General features: G+C 46.7%; 1 protein-coding gene across 4 annotated transcripts in view; it reads left to right on the plus strand.

Moving 5' to 3' along the window:
- Positions 1-23,187, plus strand: part of TTC12 (tetratricopeptide repeat domain 12) — a 46,391-nt gene extending 23,204 nt beyond the window's left edge. For all 4 annotated transcript variants that reach the window (XM_004273392.3, XM_049713169.1, XM_049713170.1 and 1 more), the window contains 12 exons: positions 762-831; positions 1,557-1,645; positions 3,761-3,929; positions 8,404-8,496; positions 9,568-9,628; positions 10,417-10,554; positions 11,012-11,110; positions 11,586-11,654; positions 19,445-19,546; positions 20,877-20,976; positions 21,834-22,059; positions 23,049-23,187. In XM_004273392.3, the coding sequence (XP_004273440.1) occupies positions 762-831; positions 1,557-1,645; positions 3,761-3,929; positions 8,404-8,496; positions 9,568-9,628; positions 10,417-10,554; positions 11,012-11,110; positions 11,586-11,654; positions 19,445-19,546; positions 20,877-20,976; positions 21,834-22,059; positions 23,049-23,124 (1,292 nt within the window). In that variant the 3' untranslated portion in view covers positions 23,125-23,187. The remainder of the gene's footprint in view (positions 1-761; positions 832-1,556; positions 1,646-3,760; positions 3,930-8,403; positions 8,497-9,567; positions 9,629-10,416; positions 10,555-11,011; positions 11,111-11,585; positions 11,655-19,444; positions 19,547-20,876; positions 20,977-21,833; positions 22,060-23,048) is intronic.
- Positions 23,188-23,496: the final 309 nt, after the last annotated feature.

Here is a 23,496-nt window from a genome sequence, read left to right on the forward strand (position 1 = left end):
AAATATACCACATATGCTTATATCACATACAAGCACACCACACACATTCACCCCTCACGGGTGTTCCCCACATGCTGCACATACCCGCACACCCTTTGCATACCCCACACAGACCCCGTATACACCACCAACACCCTGTACCAGCCCCACAAATTTCCCCCCAACCGTAGAGGAATGGAAGACAGAATTTTGTAGGATAAACTGTAACGTTCATCCCAGTTACACTTAATGGCTGCTTAGGATGTGGAGACAGTTTCAGAGCAAACATCAGCTGTCCTCCTGCTAATGAGAGCCACAGTGCTCTGTTTTATAGTTTCTGTAATTACTGATCTCAGGGCTGAAACCAGTGTTGTTACTCAGTGACAGAATGATGTTTGTACAAATGGATGGAGTCTGATTTCCCTCAGTGTACAGTGGAGGGTGCTCAAACACCCCTGCAGTAGTTTCTTGGAGATTATAGGTTCCTCTCTAGAGCCTGGAAACAGCTCTGAAATAAACATTTATTAAGAACAGATGGATATGCCTGTTCTTCTAGGAGGTTAAGCGGCTCCTGGAGACTCTCTAGAGATTACAGAATGATGAGTTGTCAGATCACTCTTGGGGCCCCCCGGGCTCAGCTCTCCTTCTCTGAACAGGACTGTGGATTTTGTGATCTAGACATTCCATATTGGGTTTCTGTTATCATCTGGCTCTGTGACAGTTAGACATCAGCCAGACCGTTCAGGAGTCTGATGACACGGTTTTCTCTGAACTTGTTTCAGGCACGGAACGAACTTTATTCAGAACACACAATGGATTCAGTATCATCAGTGAGAATGAGGTCATAAGAAGGTAGGGATGCCATCAAAGCAAGGAAAGACAACCATTTCTCATGAAATCAGACACTCATCACACAGGCAGCGTGATCACTGGATGGTACTACCTTCAGTCAATACTGGGTTAGGAAAACTTCCCAGGGTTCCTCCAAGCACTTCAGAGTCAGAGAAATGGCCACTCTTGCTGGTTTCCCACCAGTTTTTGCAAGATTGCTCTTTGTTCTTGTCCTCTTTTGGACTTTGCTGATCATAACAGGAAATGAGATCAGCTGGTTCCTGGCTGATCTCATCTATCATTGTATCTGAAGAAAGACCCCTATGGCAGGAGGTAGTTTGCTAAATTTATTTTGTATTTCAATTGTTCTGGTGCAGTTCCCATGGCTTAGGACACTGGTGTGGGTTGGAGTCACCGGCACACGTTTGTGTGTGTGATGAGGCTCACGAACCCTAAGTGGTCTGCTGGCCCATCACAGTTCATTGGTCCTGCTGCAGCCAACGCCCTGGCCCCTGGCTCACCACCCTCCCTCTGTGCAGACCCAGCTTCCTCAGCTGCATCCTTGTCCTGGAGCTCTCAGCTGAGGTCCTAGCAGTCCCTTTTGGTCCTGGTGACCTGCGGCTGTGGATTAGGAAGTGACTTTCTTAAACCCACATTTGAGGAGTCTGGAGGTGAAATAAAACCAACTGAAAGGAAGATCAAGACTGATTTGCAGTTTTAATATTGCTCTCCCTTGCCCATTGTAGGTGCTTTTCCACAGCAGGAAAAGATGCAGTGGAAGAGACAGTATGCATGTCTGTTCTCAGGCTCTGGCAAGCGGTGTGCAGTGAGAACGGTAAGCCAGGGAATAACCATCGATCATCGTTAATGCGCTGGTAATGGGAGGGCTACGGGGCGGGGGTGTGGGCAGGCAGGATTGTTCCTCTAGGACAGGCCCTGGAGATGGCGGTCTAGACCCTCCCCTGGAAAAGCATATGGATCAGAAGCGAGACCTGCGCTGCAGTCGTGTCTCCAGCAACCTCGCAGCCGCCTCCTCAGTGGGCAAGGTCACGGTCAGCATCATGCGTGGTCTCATCACCTGGGCACTTGCCCTGGCTCTTTGCAGACTAGTGATTTCAGCTCGTGCGCTGGCAGTGAGGCGGGCAGAGTTTTTCCTTTTCTGTCTGCTGAAAAATAGTGCTCCCTTTTTGCTGACCACAGTACCGGTTTCAGCATCATGAGATTTACAACCATCCCTGCCGGCCTCTTGTGACACTGATTAATTAATGCATAATATTGGGACAGTAACATGCTATGGGGAGTTATTTACCGTAACTCTTCCTTTTTTGCATATTAGCCTCTTCGGGGTTCACTGAGTTTTTGTACAATCTTATCACTTTAGTGACCTCAATAAAAATTTTAGGTATTTCCCTCATTTTTTAAAACAATTGTATTTTTTTTTTAATGAGGGGAAAATGTTTGACTTTGGACACGAAACAGTGAAAATGGGAAGAGTGATAGCTGTGTGTGCCAGGCACAGGCTTCTGTGGGGAGCTGTCGAGAGAGCTTGTAAATGCAGCTTGTAAACGAGTAAATGCTGAATATGAGGTAATATGATTTTTTTCCTGATTTAGTAGGGTGGAGGAATCATGTTAAATTCTAGAATTCTTAAGTTCTAGAGAATCAGGGGGACTCTTCCCTGCAGGGAATTACGTTCAGGCTAATATCCTAACCAAGGTGCCCTGCTACTTGTAGAACACTGCACCGGCTCCGAGCAGTGTTTTTGCAAATCGCCCTGCCCAAGGGTTAGGGAGGCAGGCTTGGTGACCAGGTGTTTCCTCAGTATGAATTGGACATGCTTCCCTCCATGCAGCCCAAATTCCTCACCCTGCAGCCCATTTTGGTTTCTGTGAACCTTGGGGTCACATCTTTCTTTAGTATCTGGAAAAATACTGTCGGACACAGCCTGTGACATACATGCTGTATCTCAGATCAATGAAATCTTGGTATATCCAATTCAATAAATACAGAGCAGTTTTTAAAAAGGACAAAGGAATGCTTAAAAGTAAAGACGTGGAAATATGTCTGTGATATAGTGCTGACTGAGAGAGAAAAGCCAGTTTCAGGGTAGGATGTATCATATTTTAACATTGTTCATAAGAAGGGTGAATACTAGCCCCCTTAGGGAAAGGGCTTACCTGGAGGGGATACGGACGAGAGAAGAGGACTTTCATTTTCAGCTGTATACATGTTGTGTTATTTGAATTGTTTGCACTGAGCTACTTTTCATTTTTATGTAAACTAAACAAACTCTGCTCTGTTTCATAGCTTAGCCTCATACCCCAGCCTGTACCTCTGCCTGCTCTCAAATTCACGTACCTCGTTAGAAAATGCACCAGGCGAAAGCGGGGTGCGGGCAAATCTGATGCCACCGCCCTGGAAATAGCTCATGGTCTAGGAAGGGGAGCATTCTTTATTAATTAATGTTCTCATGTGATCGTTCTAGTTTTCTAGAAAAAACTCAAATAGTTGCTCTGGCCATTATGTGAAAATTGATGGTCTAAAGCTCTTCCACCATTTAGCTGATTTCTTTTCCTTTCCTCACATTTCTGAACACCGTACACCGAGAGGCCTCTGGCCAGAATAGTGGTAATAGCTAATGTATGTGTGCCAGCCCCTGTTCTCCGCACCATCACGTATTAACTCACTTGATCCTCACGACAGCTCTGCTATGTTGGTCGCCTTCCTCATCCCACTGATAAGGAGCACGGGGGTTGATGACTCAGCTAAGGTCATTTCTTGGTCATTCAGACCCTGCAGTCTGGTTCTAGAATCCATGCTCTTACCCTTCATTATCGTGCCTCTCAAATGCATGGGGAAGAGTTGGGTTTCCCATTGAGATGTGGGGAGACAGAACTGGTGTGACTGCTGTCATGGTCTGCGCTAGACGGACGTGCCCTGTGTTTTGCAGAGGAGAACCAGCGCCTACTTGTGCTGCGCCCCGGCATGGGCCAGCTGCTGCCCTCCCTCTTGGCCTCCAGGGTCCCGAACATCCGGCAGCAGACCCTGGCCCTGCTGCTGCAGCTCGCCCAGACGGAGAATGGACGGAGCCTGATCATGGGCCACCTTGACCTGACCGGGTAAGGCTCTGCGCTGTGGGTGGGAGCTTCCCGGCAGCATCTCAGACCTTACCTGCCACATTAACACCTGCCTGGCTCCTGTCTCACATCTCTGATGTGAGAGGTACCAGCCTACCAGATTAAGGATCAGAAACAGAAAGAGCCTTTGAGAAGAACACTCCCTCATGAGGACCTTCAGGACACACCTGTCTGAACTTGGTACCATGGACAGTGTCACTTCTCCTGAGCCTGTTTCCATCTCACAGACATTGCAGACCTTGTAAATATGGCAGCACTTCCAAAACCAGCAATTGGGAACCCAACTGTAAAATAGGCTATTTGTTTCTGCCCTTTTAACCTCAGTCCTGGCTCTACCCTGTTCCTGTCCTTACTTTTCTTCATTTATTCCTGTTTTAGGTAATACTATCCGATTTTGCATATCCTTAAACCCTTTCTGGAGCAAGGTAGGGTATAAGTAAATAAAACACATTTCAAACTGTTACATGTAGGTCTTTCCAAGGCTTAAGGTGATAGGAATGGGATGCTCCTCTTTCCTAAGTAAACTTTTTTTAAAAATGGCTGAAGCACAGTGATTCTGCCCAGTGCTTTTCCTTCGAAAGATTATTAGTTCGAATATGTGAAATTGCCGCTTTTTATGTCACAAAAGGCTGCACGTTGGCAATTTCATGTGGTTCAACCGAAAAGAAATAGTAGCAATGATTCTACCTTTGCTTTATAAATGCTTCCCATGTAACCTAAAAACAGAAGTTGGCTTCCGATTCTGTTCACTATCATGTCATTGGGACGGAGGCAAGATAAGTGTCATTACCCCATTTCACAGATGCGGCAGGAGAAAGTGCAGCTAGTGACTCGGGACATCTCAGCCAGCTGTCTCCCAGGCCTTGGAGCCTCTCTCCTGCTCTCTGTTCCCCAAAAGGAAAGCAATCAAATATGAAGCTGTGTCAGACCTTCTTGGACCACAGCGAGGCCTCTGGGGCTGGTCCCATGTCAGTGAGGAAGTCCATGTGCGCTGAGGACAGGATAAGCCTTGGCTGTGACTCTCCCCTTCTCAGCCCAGCTCAGCAGCCCCATGGCTCACAGGGAAGGCCTTGGCAGCCCCCGAAGCTCAACCTACACAGGCAAATGGATTGTTAGCAGAGTTAAATCCTCAAAAGCGCATTTCACATTTCAAATGACTCTGCAGTCATTTCCTCAATACCTTCATCATATGTTTTTTCATTTGGTTTTGGTCTCTTTGAGTAAATGTAGCTATAGTTATCATAAGCTTTCTCCCCAGCTATCTTTGAATTGCTTGAGTTTCATTTGAACTTTTCCAGTGTCTTGGCATTTGTGATCATCTTGTGTAGTCCTGCCTACTTTCCTTAGACAAAGAAACCTCAGTTTGTTACCTGTGTGCCCACTCTTCTCATTAATGTCCATCTCCAGTTAAACCGGAAAGAGATGGAACATGTTCTCTGAAATGAAATGAGATAGTCTGAAACAGGACAGGGCTGCACACAGGTTCCATGACCCTCACATTCCTCTCCAAATGAGAAAGTGAAGGGACAAATGTGCAAGGACAGGAGCCGAGTGAGGGCCAGTATCCCTTTGTGAAAAGCTCTGGGGTTTTAGATTCAAGCAGTCAGGAGCCCACATCCCCTGCTTGTCTCTTTCTACTTGTGTGACCCAGGAAAGCTGCTTAGCCTTGAAGTGCCTGGTGTCTCATCTGTATCACAGACTTATGGTGAAGCTTCAGAGACATGATACCCGTATGCTAGGTAAAATTTTTTCTGCTGCATTTGACAGATTACTTGGCCAAGAGAACTGGTCTTGTTTTTCTCACATAACAAAAAGACTAAAGATGGTAACAGCTGGTTTGGTGGTTTAACGATGGCAGGGTTAAGGTCTCTGTCCTTCTCTTGACCTTTCCCTCATGGTCACACAAGGCTGCTGCAACTCCAAGCATCACATCCCTCTTTAAGACAGGTTAGCACCAACTGGGTCTGTCCCTTTTATCAAGAGGAGCTACTGCTTTTGTTTCTCTTTGGTCAGAATTGTGTCACATGCCACCCTGGTGGGGAAGATGGTTCCAGCTTCTGTGGTAGAGGCAGGCAGGATAGAATGCAACTCTCCCACATCCCAGTGTTTGACATGTCTGAAGACATCGATGTTTTCCAGGTCAAGCATCCTGGTTTCCTCAACCGTTCCTCAGGTAGTTCGACTTCCAGACCCCTCCCAGAACAAGCTGCTAAATAAACCCAGTACCATAAATGTGGGTGACTGGAGGCCGTACTCCTGAATCTAAGAGCCCAGTTTGATGGGCTCTTTTCTATCTATAACTCCTGTTACAGCCTGATGGCATCTGGTCCTAATGATATCATTCTTCCTGGCCCTACTCCCACTCCCTGCTGTTCCTTCTCGGCTCCCTTTGCAAGCCCCCTTTATGCTGTCATCTTTCCACGTCAGGGACCACAAGATCCTACCCTCAGCCCTCTTCTTGTCCATGGCCCTAATTATCATGTCTAAGTCTCTCTCTCAAAAGTTACAAGGAAACATCCTTCTGCAACTCGGCACCTTCATCGCAACGTCACAAGTATCATAAACTTAGTGTTTCAAAAGCGGTTCTTCAAACCAGAGCCTCTAGCTGAATTTTCTGTCTTCACAGATAGCATTTCCATCCACCCCGTCACCTAGGCCAGAATCCTGAGAGCTCCCTGGTTGGCTCCTGCCCACATCCCTGAGAAAATGGTACTTGTCAGTCCTATCTCCTCCGCATCTCCTGGATTCATTTCCTCTGGCTCTCCTGCACCGTCTCCCATCATTACTTCTAGGTCATTGTGAGGCCTCTTTCTTCTCAGCTGTGCCTCTTACTCTGCCCCGTCTCAGCGCAGTCCCTTAACCTTTATTGTCTGGAAAACCCCGGTTCTCCCCCCGTTGGATTCCCTGGTTCCTGTACTACCTGCTCTGATCCACCTGCAGCACACCACCAAAGGGATTTGTCCCAAATGCACATCTGTCCTGTTACTTTCCTGCTTAAAATGCCGTAATTACTCTACTGCCTCTAAGACTAGTTCTTGAATTTCTGAGAAATATAGCGCTTAGGAGTCACCTGGGGGCTTTATTAGAATACAGCTTCCTGGGGCCTCCTCTAGCTCAGAGACTGAGAGGGGCTCAAGAGCCTTCAGCCCTCCCCATACACCCCCACCAAGCAAGTCGTCCACTGCCCACACTCGGGACACAGGCTAACAGGGGAAAGTACACACATTCCAGAAGGCCCGCCGTGACCCAGGCTGGCTCTGCCCAGCCCCCCAGCCTCGCAGCTCTCTGTCCTCCCCGCTCCCTAAGCACTAGCTGTGAGGAACCGCTAGCAGTCCCCAAGTGTGCCTCTGCGATTTATGGCTCATCACCTTTGAGACGGCTGTGTGCTCTGCCTCAGATGCTCTGCTCCTGTCCCCACGTGCCTGACGCTGGCCTACAAGCTCCTTGGAGCTGGGCCTTGTCTTGCTTCATCCCTGTGGCTCCAGAGCCTACCACGTCACCTGGCACGTAATGCCAGTAAGCGTTGTTGACTGAACGGACAAAGGGACACGCAGCCAATGCTGCACTTTCAAGTGATGCGGAAATGTCATCCTCATCTCCATCCTCCCACAGCTCTTGCCGGGGGGACCCTGTGCCCACTTGACATGTGTCTGTTTCTAACCTATCATCTGACACACGTCCCTGTACGAGACAGGAGCTCAGTACTGTGTCCCAGCACTGAGCACGACACTCAGCACGCTGTAGGTGCTTGGTGTGGGTTTGCTGGATGGACAAATGCCTTCTGCTCTCATTGTCCTGGTGCCGGTCAGTCTGTTAAGGCAGCCTGAGACTGCATTAGCTTTTCGGCAGCTGCACCGGACTGTTTGCTCGTATACCAGGTTTGCCACTGGCTAAAAACTTGTAAGTTTTTTTCACATGAGTCAGGTATAAACCAGGTCTCCCAATTCTGTTACTTAAACAGAATTTCCAGCTCTAAGTGAAAGACTTTGAGTTTAACTCTCTGAAATTTCATCTGGTATATTCAGCAACCTGTCAAAATCTCGTTAAATCTTGATTCCATCCCCCACTTCATTAGGGGGCCTTCCCACTTAGTCCTCAGCAGATTAGTAAGGGTGCCATTTAGATGTCATTTGTGTGATTCAACTTGGCCAAGCCAGAGTCCCAGGGCAGAGGCACCAGAGATTCCTTCCAAGTCAGCATCTGATAATCAGTGAACTTTGGTTCAAACTGTTAATTCCCCTGGGCCCTCACGTAAAGCGGTAGAGCCATTCCCACGGGAGGGTGTCTGCCTCATTGGGGTGGGCAGGGGCTGGGCTTCCTGGTGGGCATGGTAAGGCCCTTTCAGCTTATTTCACTCAGGTGCTGACGCCTTCCTGGCCTCCATGCGAAGCCTCCTTGTTGGGGATGCTGTCAGCTGGAGGTCAGCCCACCCTGAGGGTGTTATGGATTTTTGCAGGTTGTTGGAAGCCCTCGTGTCGTTTCTTGATTTCTCAGATAAGAAGGCCAACTCAGCCATGGGACTGCTCACAGACTTGGCTCTGGAAGAAAGGTAATTTTTGTTTCCAGAAATTGACATTTCTTCTTCAACCTTTGTTGAACTGTCTGATCTTCTAAAACGTGCAGCACCGGCACACGGGAGGCTAGACCAACTGAGCATCACAAGATTCACTGCGTAGGACAGCTGATATCTTCAGGGGCTGTGGTCAGCCACTCCCGTTCCAGTCCCTCTAGGCGCAGGGGACAACCCGGCCCTCAATGAGCTTGGAAGCAGTAACATACTTAGAACAGTAACTCTCCCAGCAAGCAAATCTGCTATGCAGTGAGGCTTCTTCCCCTAATCAGTGCCTAATAGGAAGTGCCTGGCAGACATGTGTTGATTAAATGAGAGAGAAAGAGAGGGAGAGAGGGAGGGGGAGGGAGGAGAAACACAGTAACAAAATAGAGCCCTCCCGGGCCGCCAGTGGCAGTATGGGTAACCATCCCCCGCGCTATTTTTTTTTTTTCTTTGTTTAGCTGCTGCTGGGGAAGACAGTAAAGGTCTTAGATTTTCATAACTTTTCAGTTTTGTAAAAACTGCATCTTGTTTTGTTTTTAATTTCCTCATCAACTTTGGGGCGTCTTACTTAGGAAGCGTCATACAATGAGAGAGAGCTGTGTGCTGGCAGCCGGCCATCAGCACGGGCTGGGAGGGTGTACTCGCCTCTCTAGCTGGTGGAGGTGTGTGTGCCTCGGGGCCCTCCTCACGGCTGTGACACGTAAACGTGCTTACACCGTGTCTCCTGTTTGCACAGCGCACAGCGTGTAGACTCAAAGCAAGGGGAGGGCAGGGGTGGTGCTAAGTCAGTTCGGCAGAAACCTAAGGATTCCAGCAGCTTCTGCATGAGAGAGCCACCCTCTGAGATCTGTTGTTTAACATCAAAAGCAAGTCTCCAGGCTAAGAAAAAGTAAAGCCACATTACCTGCCCAGTGATGACCTTTTTTGGTTCCGAATGAATCATCCATGCAGGGGCAAATCACACGGGCCCAGGGTTGGACGGTCTGCTCCATCACCCAAGATGCTGTATTTATGTTTTAGTTTGCACGGGGTAGAAATAAATCATGGCTGATGTTCTCTCGACAGATTCCAAGTCTGGTTCCAGGCCAGCCTTCCAGATGTTCTCCTGGCACTGACGGGCGTGCTGGTGAGTAAGCCCTCATTTTATCACCTGTGACAGACCCTTTTGGGAGCATGAGCGGGGCTGTTTCAACACAGTTTACACCCCAGAACTCCTGTTGCCTCTCAGGTTGAGTAATCATTTATTCACAGCTGGAATTTATACAAGTCTTGGTTGTTGAAACAGCTGCAGTGGGGGCAGGTGGAGATGGCATACGGGCAGAGCTGGTTACAGCGGAGGAAAGCCTGCCTGGGGGCTGCAGTAGGCGAAGGTGGAGAGTTTGTCAGTCTCCATCAGTCTTCTTCTGAGCCAAGTCCCGTCATAATTACCACGTGCAACCCTGTCCCCTGAATGGCAGTCATCTTGGTCAGGAGGGCAGGTGTGGTGGTTGGAGCTGATGAGGGAGAAAATTGCCAGGCTGGGAGTCCTCCAGGAGAGCGTGCTGTGACTAGACCTGTCCCCAGTGAGCCACAGAAGTTTCAGGGGACCTTAGAGGGCATACTGACACGCCAATATTTCACAGATGTGGAAATGGAAGGTCTGAGAAGGGACAGGACTTGTCCCAGTGCCCCCAGCTAGTTGATGGAGCGACTGGGATTAAGCCCCAGGCCTCCCTATTCCAGGCCAAGGTGGTTTGGGGTCTCCCCCTCTGTGTGCCTCCTTCCTTTCTGGCAGCGTGACCCCACCGATGTCCCCATGTGGCATAACGCTGTCTGGTTCCCAGACATTTTGGTGAGTGAGGGATGCCCCTAGACATTATTCTGGCATCGTTTGCCTGCTCTCTGCAGATTCGCTTTCTCTTCGTCCCCTTTTAGAGGAGAGATCCCCAGGTCACCAACACCTCAGCTCTCTGCCGGTGTATTGCCATTATGGGAAACCTCAGCGCTGAGGCTGCCACCCGAAGACAGATGTCTGCCTCTGAAGAATTCAGGGATGCCTGCTTGGGCCTCATGGTATTTCAGCTTTTCTAGTCAAAGTTGGTCTTTTACCTGCTTTGAGGGCATTGGCTTCTTCTTCATTATCTGGCTTTTCCAAAAATTCTGTTTGAGGGTGCTGGGGCCAGTGGCTTACCCCTTCTGTAACAGTAGGTTTGATGGGCAGCTGGCCTTACAGAGTCCTCCAGATCAAGTCTCTTCCACCCCGGAGATGTTCAAAGGGTTTTCTGTGGAGCTGGCTTGAGCACCCATTTCAACAGCTCCATCTGCAGTTTGAACCCAGGGCATACAACATATGACATGAGGCGCCACACACTCTGTGCTGTAAACCGGGCTCAGACCTTCCCACATCACTTAGGTTCATGACACTGACAATTTTAGGGAGTGTGAGTGCTACTGAGACCATCGCCAAGGGGAACAGATGACCATGACAAGCTGCAGGAAGATCATTGATCACCTTGTTTTATTTCTAAAGGCCAAGTGTGAGGAGGATGTGGACCTGTTCAGAGAGGTCATGTATACCCTCCTGGGACTCATGATGAACTTGTGTCTTCAGTCCCCCTTTGTCTCTGAGGTACCGCATTCTTTTCTCCCTACCTTAACCCATTCTGTTGCAAAGAACTGTTCTCATTTCTGCAAAGAGGATAGAAGCACGGCAGTGCTTCTACACTGGCAATGGGAATGGGGAATGCTGGGCGGACGCTCTGTCCCTGAGCTGCCGAGGGATGGATGAGTCGCTCTGTCAGGTATTGATACTGAAAACCAGTTGAGCATCCAGGGCGCTGAGCACGGTGCTAGGTTCTGCGTTTACAAAGTCAAATACGATGTGGTCCCTGCTCTCAAGGTGTCACCCTGTAGTTAGGGGAGTTGGATGTGGGAAGAAATGAGAGCAGTAGAAGAAGATGTTGTGAAGGAAATGTAGACAGACGTGGTGGTGGCGAGAGGGAGGGAGTGGAGAGTGGTCGGTTCCACTTGAGCGCTCAGAAGGAAGAGGCAGAGGACCATGACCAGGACAGGCAAACTCCTTCTCCTGCTCCTTGTACTTGTAGGTTTGGGCCATGGAGGTGAGCCGGAAGTGCCTGTCCTTACTGAACAGCCAGGATGGAGGAATCCTCACAGTAAGCTTCTCCCAGGGAAATCCAGAAACAGCTTCCTTTGTTGTTCTCCTTTTGTTTTGTTTTATTTTGAAGTCACCACACATTTCAGATTCTACTGATTCTCTGAGATATGAGGCAGATTATATACTCCTCAAAACAATGCCCATAGCACATAAATACCAAATTTGCCTATGGTTTCAGGGGATTTGGTGACACCCCCGACCAGTGCCCATCTGTGGAGGCCCTAGAGTCCAGGAACCCCAGTTAAGAATCCGTTTTCTGTAAACTGTGGCCCTTAACAGCTTATCCAAGGTAATCTGTCTGATTTGTCCTATATCAAGCCATCTCTGTGCAAATTGGACAGGCCAAATGATTTTATTTGGAATCTTTCTTCCATAGTCAAAAAAGCCAGACACATATTTTGAAACCAGTGATTCTGAAGGTTGTTTATGCATAATGGTTTTAGCCCCCTTGGAGATATATGCTGGAATGGCTTTCTTCTGTTTCTGACATTTGGCTAAGAAAATTAAGAAGGCCTATGGTTAGCACAGTGTATCGGGAGGAGAATGTTGATATGATTCAAGAGGCTGTTTGCCATTATCCTGGGATGTGTTCTTCACTTGCATTAGGAATCACCCCAACTTTTATGCCTATTAGGTCAGGGCCCTAAACCTAGAGAAACAATTGGTGTCACATCCAGGGCAGGTCTGGGAAACCAGCCCTTCAAGGATCACAGCCTGGGCACAAGCCTCTTAGATAGCCTCATCCACCAGAGGGCAGACAGCAGAAGCAAGAAGAGCTACAGTTCTGCAGCCTGTGGAATGAAAACCACATTCACAGAAAGATAAACAAAATGAAAAGTCAGAGGACTATGTACCAGATGAAGGAACGAAATGAAACCCCAGAAAAACAACTAAATGTAGTGGAGATAGGCAACCTTCCAGAAAACGAATTCAGAATGATGATAGTGAGGATGATCCAGGACCGTGCAAAAAGAATGGAGGCAAAGATCGAGAAGATGCAAGAAATGTTAAACAAAGACCTAGAAGAATTAAGGAACAAACACCAGAAGAATTAAAGAACAAGCAGAGATGAACAATACAATAACTGAAATGAAAACTACACTAGAAGGAATCAATAGCAGAATAACTGAGGCAGAAGAACAGATAAGTGACCTGGAAGACAGAACGGTGGAATTCACTGCCATGGAACAAAATAAAGGAAAAAGAATGAAAAGAAATGAAGACATCCTAAGAGACGTCTGGGACAGCATTCAATGCACCAACATTCGCATTATAGGGGTCCCAGAAGGAGAAGAGAGAGAGAAAGGACCCGAGAAAATATTTGAAGAGATTATAGTCGAAAACCTCCCTAACATGGGAAAGGAAATAGCCACCCAAGTCCAGGAAGCGCAGAGAGTCCCATACAAGATAAACCCAAGGAGAAACACGTCGAGACACATAGTAATCAAATTGACAAAAATTAAAGGCAAAGAGAAACTATTGAAAGCAACAAGGGAAAAATGGCAAATAACATACAAGGGAACTCCCATAAGATTAACAGCTGATTTCTCAGCAGAAACTCTACAGCCAGAAGGGAGTGGCATGATATACTTAAAGTGATGAAAAGGAAGAACCTAGAACCAAGATTACCCGGCAAGGATCTCATTCAGATTTCATGGAGAAATCAAAAGCTTCACAGACAAGCAAAAGCTAAGAGAATTCAGCACCGCCGAACCAGCTCTACAACAAATGCTAAAGGAACTTCTCTAAGTGGGAAACACAAGAGAAAAAAAGGACCTACAAAAAAAAACCCATAACAATTAAGAAAATGGTAATAGGAACATACATATAGATAATTACCTTAAACGTGAATGGATTAAATGCTCCAACCAAGAGACACAGGCTCGCTGAATGGATACAAAAACAAGAGCCATATATATGCTGTCTACAAGAGACCCACTTCAGACCTAGGGACACATACAGACTGAAAGTGAGGGGATGGAAAAATATATTCCATGCAGATGGAAATCAAAAGAAAGCTGCAGTAGCAATACTCATATCAGATAAAATAGACTTTCAAATAAAGAATGTTACAAGAGACAAGGAAGGACACTACATAATGATCAAGGGATCAATCCGAGAAGAAGATATAACAATTATAAATATATATGCACCCAACTTAGGAGAACCTCAATACATAAAGCAACTGCTAACAGCTATAAAAGAGGAAATCGACAGTAACACAGTAATAGTGGGGGACATTAACACCCTACTTACACCAATGGACAGATCATCCAGACAGAAAATTAATAAGGAAACACAGTTTTAAATGACACAATAGACCAGATACGTTTAATTAATATTTATAGGACATTCCATCCAAAAACAGCAGATTACACTTTCTTCTCAAGTGCACACAGAACATTCTCCAGGATAGATCACATCTTGGGTCACAAATCAAGCCTTGGTAAACTTAAGAAAATTGAAATCACATCAAGCATCTTTTCCAACCACAATGCTATGAGATTAGAAATCAGTTACAGCGAAAGAAACATAAAAAAACACAAACACATGGATGCTGAAAAATATGTTACTACATACCAAGAGATCACGAAGAAATCAAAGAGGAAATAAAAAAATACCTAGAGACAAATTACAATGAAAACACAATAATCCAAAACCTATGGGATGCAGCAAAAGCAGTTCTAAGAGGGAAGTTTATAGCGATACAATGCTACCTCAAGAAATGTCTCAAATAAACAATCTAACTTTACACCTAAAGGAACTAGAGAAAGAAGAACGAACAAAACCCAAAGTTAGTAGAAGGAAAGAAATCATAAAGATCAGAGCAGAAATAAATGAAATAGAAACAAAGAAAACAATAGCAAAGATCAATAAAACTAAAAGCTGGTTCTTTGAGAAGATAAACAAAATTGATAAACCTTTAGCCAGACTCATCAAGAAAAAGAGGGAGAGGACTCAAATCAATAAAATTAGAAATGAAAAAAGGAGAAATTACAGCAGACACCGCAGAAATACAAAGCATCCTAAGAGACTACTACAAGCCACTCTATGCCAATAAAATGGACAACCTGGAAGAAATGGGCAAATTATTAGAAAGGTATAACCTTCCAAGACTGAACCAGGAAGAAATAGTAAATACGAACAGACCAATCACAAGTAATGAAATTGAAACTATGATTAAAAATCTTCCAACAAACAGAAGTCCAGGACCAGATGGCTTCACAGGTGAATTCTATCAAACATTTAGAGAAGAGCTAACACCCATCCTTCTCAAACTCTTCCAAAATATAGCAGAGGGAGGAACACTCCCAAACTCGTTCTACGAGGCCACCATCACCCTGATACTAAAACCAGACAGAGATACTACATAAAAAGAAAATTACAGACCAGTATCACTGATGAATATAGATGCAAAAATCCTCAACAAAATGCTGGCAAACGGAATCTAACAACACATTTAAAGGATCGTAACACCATGATCAAGAGGGATTTATCCCAGGGATGCAAGGATTCTTCAAATATACGCAAATCAATCAATGTGATACACCATATTAACAAACTGAAGAATAAAAACCATATGATCATCTCAGAAAAAGCTTTTGACAAAATTCAACACCCATTTATGATAAAAACTCTCCAGAAAGTGGGCATAGAGGGAACCTACCTCAAAACAATAAAGGCCATATAAGACAAACCCACAGCAAACATCATTCTCAATGATGAAAAAGTGAAAGCATTTCCTCTAAGATCAGGAACAAGGCAAGGATGTCCACTCTCACCACTATTATTCAACATAGTTTTGGAAGTCCTAGCCACGGCAATCAGAGAAGAAAAAGAAATAAAAGGAATACAAATTGGAAAACAAGAAGAAAAACTGTCACTGTTTGCAGGTGACATGATACTATACATAAAGAATCCTAAAGATGCCACCAGGAAACTACTAGCGCTAATCAATGAATTTGGTAAAGTTGCAGGATACAAAATTAATGCACAGAAATCTCTTGCATTCCTATACACTAATGATGAAAAATCTGAAAGAGAAATTAAGGAAACAATCCCATTCAACATTGCAACAAAAAGAATAAAATACCTAGCAATAAACCTTCCTAAGGAGGTAAAAGACCTGTACTCAGAACACTATAAGACACTGATGAAATAAATCAAAGATGACACAAACAGATGGAGAAATATACCATATTCTTGGATTGGAAGAATCAATATTTTGAAAATGACTATACTACCCAAAGCAATCTACAGATTCAATGCAATCCCTATCAAATTACCAGTGGCATTTTTTACAGAACTAGAACAAAAAATCTTAAAATTTGTATGGAGACACAAAAGACCCTGAGTAGCCAAAGCAGTCTTGAGGGAAAAAAACGGAGCTGGAGGAATCAGACTCCATGACTTCAGATTATACTACAGAGCTACAGTAGTCAAGACAATATGGTACCGGTACAGAAACAGAAATATAGATCAATGGAACAGGATAGGAAGTCCAGAGATAAACCCATGTACCTATGGTCACCTAATTTATGACAAAGGAGGCAAGAATATACAGTGGAAAAAAGACAGTCTCTTCAATAAGTGGTGCTGGCAAAACTGGACAGCAACATGTAAAAGAAGGAAATTAGAAGACTCCCTAACACCCTACACAAAAATAAACTTAAAATGGATTAAAGACGTAAATGTAAGACCGGACACTATAAAACTCTTAGAGGAAAACACAGGAAGAACACTCTTTGACCTAAATCACAGCAAGATCTTTTTTGAACCACCTCCTAGAGTCATGGAAATAAAAACAAAAATAAACAAATGGGACCTAATAGGACCTAATAAAAGCTTTTGCACATCAAAGGAAACTATAAACAAAACGAAAAGACAGCCCTCAGAATGGGAGAAAATATTTGCAAACGAATCAACAGACAAAGGATTAATCTCAAAAAAAATATCAACAGCTCATGCAGCTCAATATTAAACAAACAACCCAATCAACAAATGGGCAGAAGACCTAAATGGACATTTCTCCAAAGAAGACATACAGATGGCCAAGAAGCACATGAAAAGCTGCTCAACATCACTAATTATTAGAGAAATGCAAATCAAAACTACGAGGCATCACCTCACACTGGTTAGAATGGGCATCATCAGAAAATCTACAAACAACAAATGCTGGAGAGGGTGTGGAGAAAAGGGAGCCCTCTTGCACTGTTGGTGGGTATGTAAATTGATACAGCCACTATAGAGAACAGTACGGAGGTTCCTTAAAAAACTAAAAATAGAATTACCATATGACCCAGCAATCCCACTACGGGCATATACCCTGAGAAAACCATAATTCAAAAAGACACATGCACCCCAATGTTCATTGCAGCACTATTTACAATAGTCAGGTCATGGAAGCAACCTAAATGCCCATCGACAGACGAATGGATAAAGGAGATGTGGTACATATATACAGTGGAATATTACTCAGCCGTAAAACGGGACGAAATTGGTTCATTTGTAGAGACGTGGATGGATCTAGAGACTGTCATACAGAGTGAAGTAAGTCAGAAAGAGAAAAACAAATATCGTATATTAATGCATATATGTGGAATCTAGAAAAATGGTACAGGTGAACTGGTTTTCAAGGCAGAAATTGAGACACAGATGTAGAGAACAAACATATGGACACCAAGCGGGGGACGTGAAGGGGGGATGGTGGTGGGCTGAACTGGGAAATTGGGATTGACGTATATACACTAATATGTATAAAATAGATAACTAATGAGAACCTGCTGTATTAAACTTTTTTTTTGAAAAAAAAAAAAAAGGATCATAGCCAGGGGACTGGTTCCCGGGTTGTAAAAACCTTCCAAGTAGACCCAGCATATCCTGTTTGTGGCCAGCAAGCCCACAGCTTCTCTGAAGTCAATCCAGACTTACAGGGCAAAGCTGTTTAACCTGGGCTCCAGGAAGATGTGGTAGGTCTTCAGGTTCCCTGGAACCCCCAGCAATTGTATAGAAAACTCTGAGTGTATGTGCATTTTCATGGGACTGGAGAGCACCACGGCTTTCATCAGATCCTCAAAAATGATACACGACCCCAAAAGTGGTAAGCACCAGTGTTCTTGGGTACTTGGGTCTAAAGCTGGGCCTGCACTCGTTCCACACTGGCCCTTCAAGGACTCTGGGGTAGATGTCCCCAGGACTCTGCTTGGCCACAGCTAGGTGGGTGCTCACCAGCTGTTGAGCAGGGCAGTAGCCTTAGCAGGGAACCCGGTCCTTTAATACTGTGCTCTCTCTACTGCCTTGGGCCTGAAAAGAGAGCTGTACTGTCAGCTGTAGTCACATCCTAGCCCCGGTAGGAAGCAGATGAGGGAAACAAGATAGGTGATATGATAATACACAGGTTTGTCCATTCTTGCTCTGGAGACTTCATTAAAATGAGACTAAAGACATTAGGGGGAAAAAAGGCAGAAACGCACACTGACAAAGTGAACAGGCAAGAGGCCACCAAAGGGTAAGTTATTTTAGCTAGTTTCTGGAAGATGGAGAACAGCTGCCAGACTGGTAATTATTGCGGCAGGGCTAAAGAAGCCTTCGTGTAGAGGACAGACGAGGGGAGCCCAGCTGGGGGGTAGCGGGTCTGTCTTGCAGCTCCATGGAGAAGATCGAGAATTCAAACCGCCAGCTACAGCAGAGGACAGAAGTAAGAGATGGGGGGACTGCATCTGGCAGCCAGGCATCTATTCCTCAGGCATAGAATGAGCCATTTTTTCCTAAAGGAATTGAAAGACCAGAGAAAAAAGTTTTGCTTTCTAGTATTTGAGAGTGCCACCTCTCCACCTGTCAGTGGGATAACTTCCCATAAACATAGTGTACCCAAACATACTGCTTTTTTCATAAATGTGACTGGAGAGCTAAGGGTAGATCTCACCAGGCATATCAGGAAAGCCATTCGAATAAATAGACAAAGCAAGGTAAGCAGAAAATTTTACTCTCAAAAAAGAGAGATGAAGTAGAAAACAGAAGAAAAAATAACTATCACTCGTGTCTTCAGAAAGATTCAAGATAGTGTTATGGCCATAAAATGGTAACAGAACTATTTTTTTAAAAATCAGAACTGGAAAATAAAATCAGTGAAGTCTCCCAGAAAATAGAATAAAAAGACAAAGATTTAGAAAAGATAAAGGAAAAGCTAAAAGTCCCAGAGGATCCATCCAGGAAGTCCACCATCTAATAAGGGCCCTGTTGATATCAGAGCCCCACGGGTGATACAGGGCAGGACTTTCTTGCCAAGGGTTGAACGCTGGTCCTGTGTGAAGCTGGAATAAGCTGGGCCTCTGTGCACCCGGGGCCAATGTTGGCGGCCCTTAGAATTGCCTACTCAGCAGCTTTATTATAAAGGACAGTACTTGACTTGCTATCAATTCCTTGGCCATTGTATTTTTAAAGTCAAGGTATTATTTTGCATCTAATATTAATGATTGTTTTTGCCTCACCAAACTACTCGTTGACTTTAAAAGGTCATCAGCATTTTAAGAAAAAAATTTCCATTGAGGTATAGTGGGTGTACAATATTATATATTTCAGGTGTACAACACAGTGATTCACTATTTTTAAAGGTTATGCTCCATGTATAGTTACGATAAAATATTGGCTATATTCCCTATGCTGTACAGTATATCCTTGTAGCTAATTTATTGTATACAAGGTAGTTTGTGGCCTTAACCCCCTGCCCCTTTCTTGCCCCTCCCCACTTAGGAACGTTTAATCAGCCTTTCTTTCTGCTTCACTCAGAGAGCTGCTGGCGTTCTTAGCCGCACCCTTGTTTCCTCTCCGAAAATTGTTGAGGAGGCCCTCAGAGCGGGAGTGGTGAAGAAAATGGTTAAATTCCTGAAGGTAAAATAACTTCATTGGTTACAACCTCCTGAATTTCCGGGAGTGTCATATTTTATTTGGGGAACAGAACTAAGGAGGGCTTTGTTCAGTTAAGGTTCTTCTATTTCCCCCCTGCTAGCTTCTAACCTTCTCGAATGGAGATTCCCTTCTGCCTGTCCACCCAGACTCTGCTCTGACCAGCAGTGTAAGATTGTTGAACAAATACTTGTTCATTAGATGCATCCGTAAAAGCTGCTTACCACTTAAACCTCACTTTAAAAACGTATGGCCTCTGTCCTCGAAAAAGATGGTCTGAGTGGCTTCAACAAGGTTTCTCAGGTCCCGGTTTTGTTCATGGTTTCCTGCTCATGATGCTTTATCCAGTTACCTGGAGAAGGTTGGAGATAGCTCCATTTATGAGATATGTAGGCTGCAGAGTAACCGTGTGGCTTTTAAAAGGATGTTCGGATTTTCCCCGCAATATGAGTGCAGTGAATCTATGTGAGTTAGTACGAGAGTTAACTAGATTCTCCTGAAGGGGGAGGTGAGTTACTAGGTCGCATCTCTGGGTCCCGCCAGCGCTGCATGTGCCCAGTGAGGTTCACTACCCCACGTTACTGTGGTGACCCCACGGGAGACTTACTCCTAAAACCCAGGCTGAGTGGCACCAGGAGGCGTGCTCTGTCGGGGGGCTGCTTCTGGGGCAGGGGCGATACTGAGGGGCAGCGTGGTGGGTGTGAGTTTAGGCAGCCACGTGGATGATGGCCGTCATTCACTCTGTATAACTCTTGCACACCCACCGGAGCCTGCTGGTTGCATGCACACACATGTGCATTATGCATGCCTTCACACACACATGCATTTTAAAGACCCCACATAGGGTGATTTTAAGGGTTATGATTCGACAGTTGTCACCTCTTAAAATGATCTAGGTTCGTAATGTTCTCCATGCAGACCTGTCAGCCTGACAGCCTTCTCAAGCCAACACTCATTCTCAAATGGTGAAATGACATGGGAGGGCCTTTTCCTCCCTTTTTGGTACATCTGCCAGTCGACAGCACCATTCTGTTCTCAGCCACTCACTCCTAAGCCTTCCACAGGTAATTACTCAGGTGTACATGACAGGCCTACATTCATAGCGGGAGTGAGGGCCACGTTAGGGAGGATGTGAGTGACACTGCATTCCAGCAGGGACCAGGCCCACTCGCCAGGAAGCACACGCTATTGTCAGCAGAGCTCTGGCTCAGAAGTCTAGGAAGCCAGGAGCACAATCACAGCTGCTCACTGTGGTTTCTGGCCGAGAGCAACCATGGCATTGATTTTCTTTTCCTAATTTCACTCTGAAATCTAGGCAGGAGGCCAGACTGCGTCACGTTATGCGGTAAAGATACTCGCCATCTGCACTAATAGTTATCACGAAGCACGAGAAGAGCTGATAAGACTGGATAAAAGTAAGTGATAGTTTCTTTAAGTGGAGCCTACATTAACCCAGAGGTTAATCAAGCCGTGAAGCTGCAAAGGGAGCTGCAGGTGAGGAGGGAGGAAAGACTGAGGATGATGCGTCACCCCCGCCCCGGACTCAGGCAGTGTGTATGAAGATGACGTCACCTCACCTCCAGCTCCGAAAGCTCTCAATTAGCATTCGGCCGCGCACAGGTACCACATCCTTGCTGGAAGACTCAGCTGGGAAACAGCTCAAAGATAACAGAATCAAAGCTGGGAGCTACCTCCCCACTCCAAGTAAACTGGGATTGTTTGTAAAGCATTCTGCTTAGACTGACCTAACACGGGTCCTCTTCCTTCCCAGGGGAAACACCTTAGTGACCAAGGAGAATGGGAGAGGCTGAGCCTGTCTTTAGTCTAGTCACTGCCCTGTCATGCGGGGCAGGGGTCCTGCTAACGCTCTCCTTCCCACCTCCTCTGGGCCGCACAGGCGTGAACGGGGTTCCCCACTGAGTGGGGGGCAGGAACCTTTCCTGTAGAACCTGTTCCTGGCCCCGCAGGTACAGGGTGCCAGCCCATGGCCTCCCACTCAGGTGGGGGCTGTCGGGTGGAGCTGAGAGCTTCAGATTGGGGATGTAGAGAGAACAGACCTGTCTGATGCATAGCCTGTATTCCCGGGACAACTGAGTCCTGCCAGGCTCTGCCCCGGGCTCCTGAGGTCCCTCAGAGACACAGCCAGGAGCCAGAGAGCTTCAGAGCACTCAATAGGGATTTGCCGAGTAAGTGACATGTCCATCCACTGCCACCTCCCTGTGCCCCCCATGTTCCACTGCCAGCATCCTGCTTGTTCTCCTCCACCCTGTAGAGCTCGGTGTCCTGATGCAGCTGCTGGGCTCGGAGGATGAGATTCTGGTGGGCAACGCCACCCTCTGCCTGGGGAACTGCATGGAGGTGCCGCACGTGGCCTCGTCCCTGCTGACCACGGACATCGTGCTGGTCTTGCTGAGGCTCGCGGGCGGCGATGCTCAGAAGACGGCCGTGCAGCTGAACGCGGGCATCGCCCTGGGGAAGCTGTGCACGGCGGAGCCCAGGTGCTTCTGTGGAGGATGCCCCCCACCCCCAGGGCACTGGGGAGAGCTCAGGCTGCAGCCGGAGAGGGAACCTGGTTATGGGACAGGGATCTTTCCGGGCACCGACGGCCGTCGTCTTCTGTCTGCTCCATTCCCGCAGTCTCCTCCAGCCACTCCTCTCTCCACCCCTCCTCTCTCGCACACCATCTCCCCTTCTCTCTGTCTCCTTTCTCTCTCCTCTGCTCTCCAGAAACAGACCTCCCCGACTTCATTTTTTTTTTTTTTTCTTTGCTTGGGACCTAAGCGTATGGGAGAATGTCCTGTAGGGTAAATTCTTACGCTGGAGAAAACAGACGAGGTTGGGGAGCGGCATGATTAAGACCACCCAACAGGCTTGGACAGGAGCCTGCGCTTGATCTGGGTATCGCGCCTCTCTCAGCCCAGGCTTCCGCCCCGCTCTGCCCCGATCTGAGGCGCTGGAACGCCTGGTCCTCACGTTCCTGGAAGGTGCCCACCAGTGGCTGAGCGTGGTGCCCTGGCACAGGAGGGGGCGCCTTCCATGGTGGGGAGGGCCTCTGGCCTGCCTGCTTCCTTCTCGCACAGGCTCCCCCTCGCACCCCTCCTCTGAACGAGAGGGTGGGCCTGGATGACGCCTACGGTCTTTTCGAGTTCTGTCTGATTGTTCAAATGGAAGGAATGGATAAAATCTTTCTTCTACAGAAAGCAAAGCACATCAGCTAGGATGGGCTCGCTGTGGCAACCTGCTGGGGAGCTCCCAAGAGCAGGTCCCGCAGGTCCCTGTCACATCTGCCACTCACACGGCGAGTGTCGCCGTGTTTTGTGGGCCTCCTGAGGGTCTCCCCACTTTGATCTTTAGGGCTCCCCAGGGCAACAGCTGCTGCCCTGTCCTGATTTCCCAGCCGGCTTCTGCCTGAGGGGGGATGCCTCTGGGGGCCAGGTGTCTGCACCCTGGCATTTATGTCCTGGAGTTTGTGTTCTGATTATGACAGGTTTGCTGCTGTACTGAGAGAGCTTCACGGGATGGAGATTCTCAACTCTACCATGAAGTACGTGGACAATTCTTGAGAGACGTGGCGTCCGTGTGAGCTCTGGCTTGCTCCTGTGCCAATAAAGACTTTCTGAATATCCACTCCAGACCTGAATACTGATCTTCAGAGTGCTCGCCTGTTGGTTTCACTGGTCACAAGACTTCCCCAGACTCTCTGGGAAGCAGCGGTTCTAGATAGGAACTAGGTTCCGCCTAACGCCCCACCTGCCCCTCTTGCTGTTTTCTGCTGGCAACGCGCTGGAAGCATCTGGTTTTTCAGGAGCGGCGTTTTGGCCTCTGTTTTCCAGCTCTGAAGTGCCAAGACACAGCTGCAGCGGCGTCTGCGTGGTGAGCCTCCTCAGGCCTGGCTGTGGCGCACGGTCTTGAATTCAGTGGGTTGAGTGGTGGGT

Source organism: Orcinus orca, chromosome 8 (genome assembly GCF_937001465.1).
Source record: "Orcinus orca chromosome 8, mOrcOrc1.1, whole genome shotgun sequence".
Taxonomy (NCBI): domain Eukaryota; kingdom Metazoa; phylum Chordata; class Mammalia; order Artiodactyla; family Delphinidae; genus Orcinus; species Orcinus orca.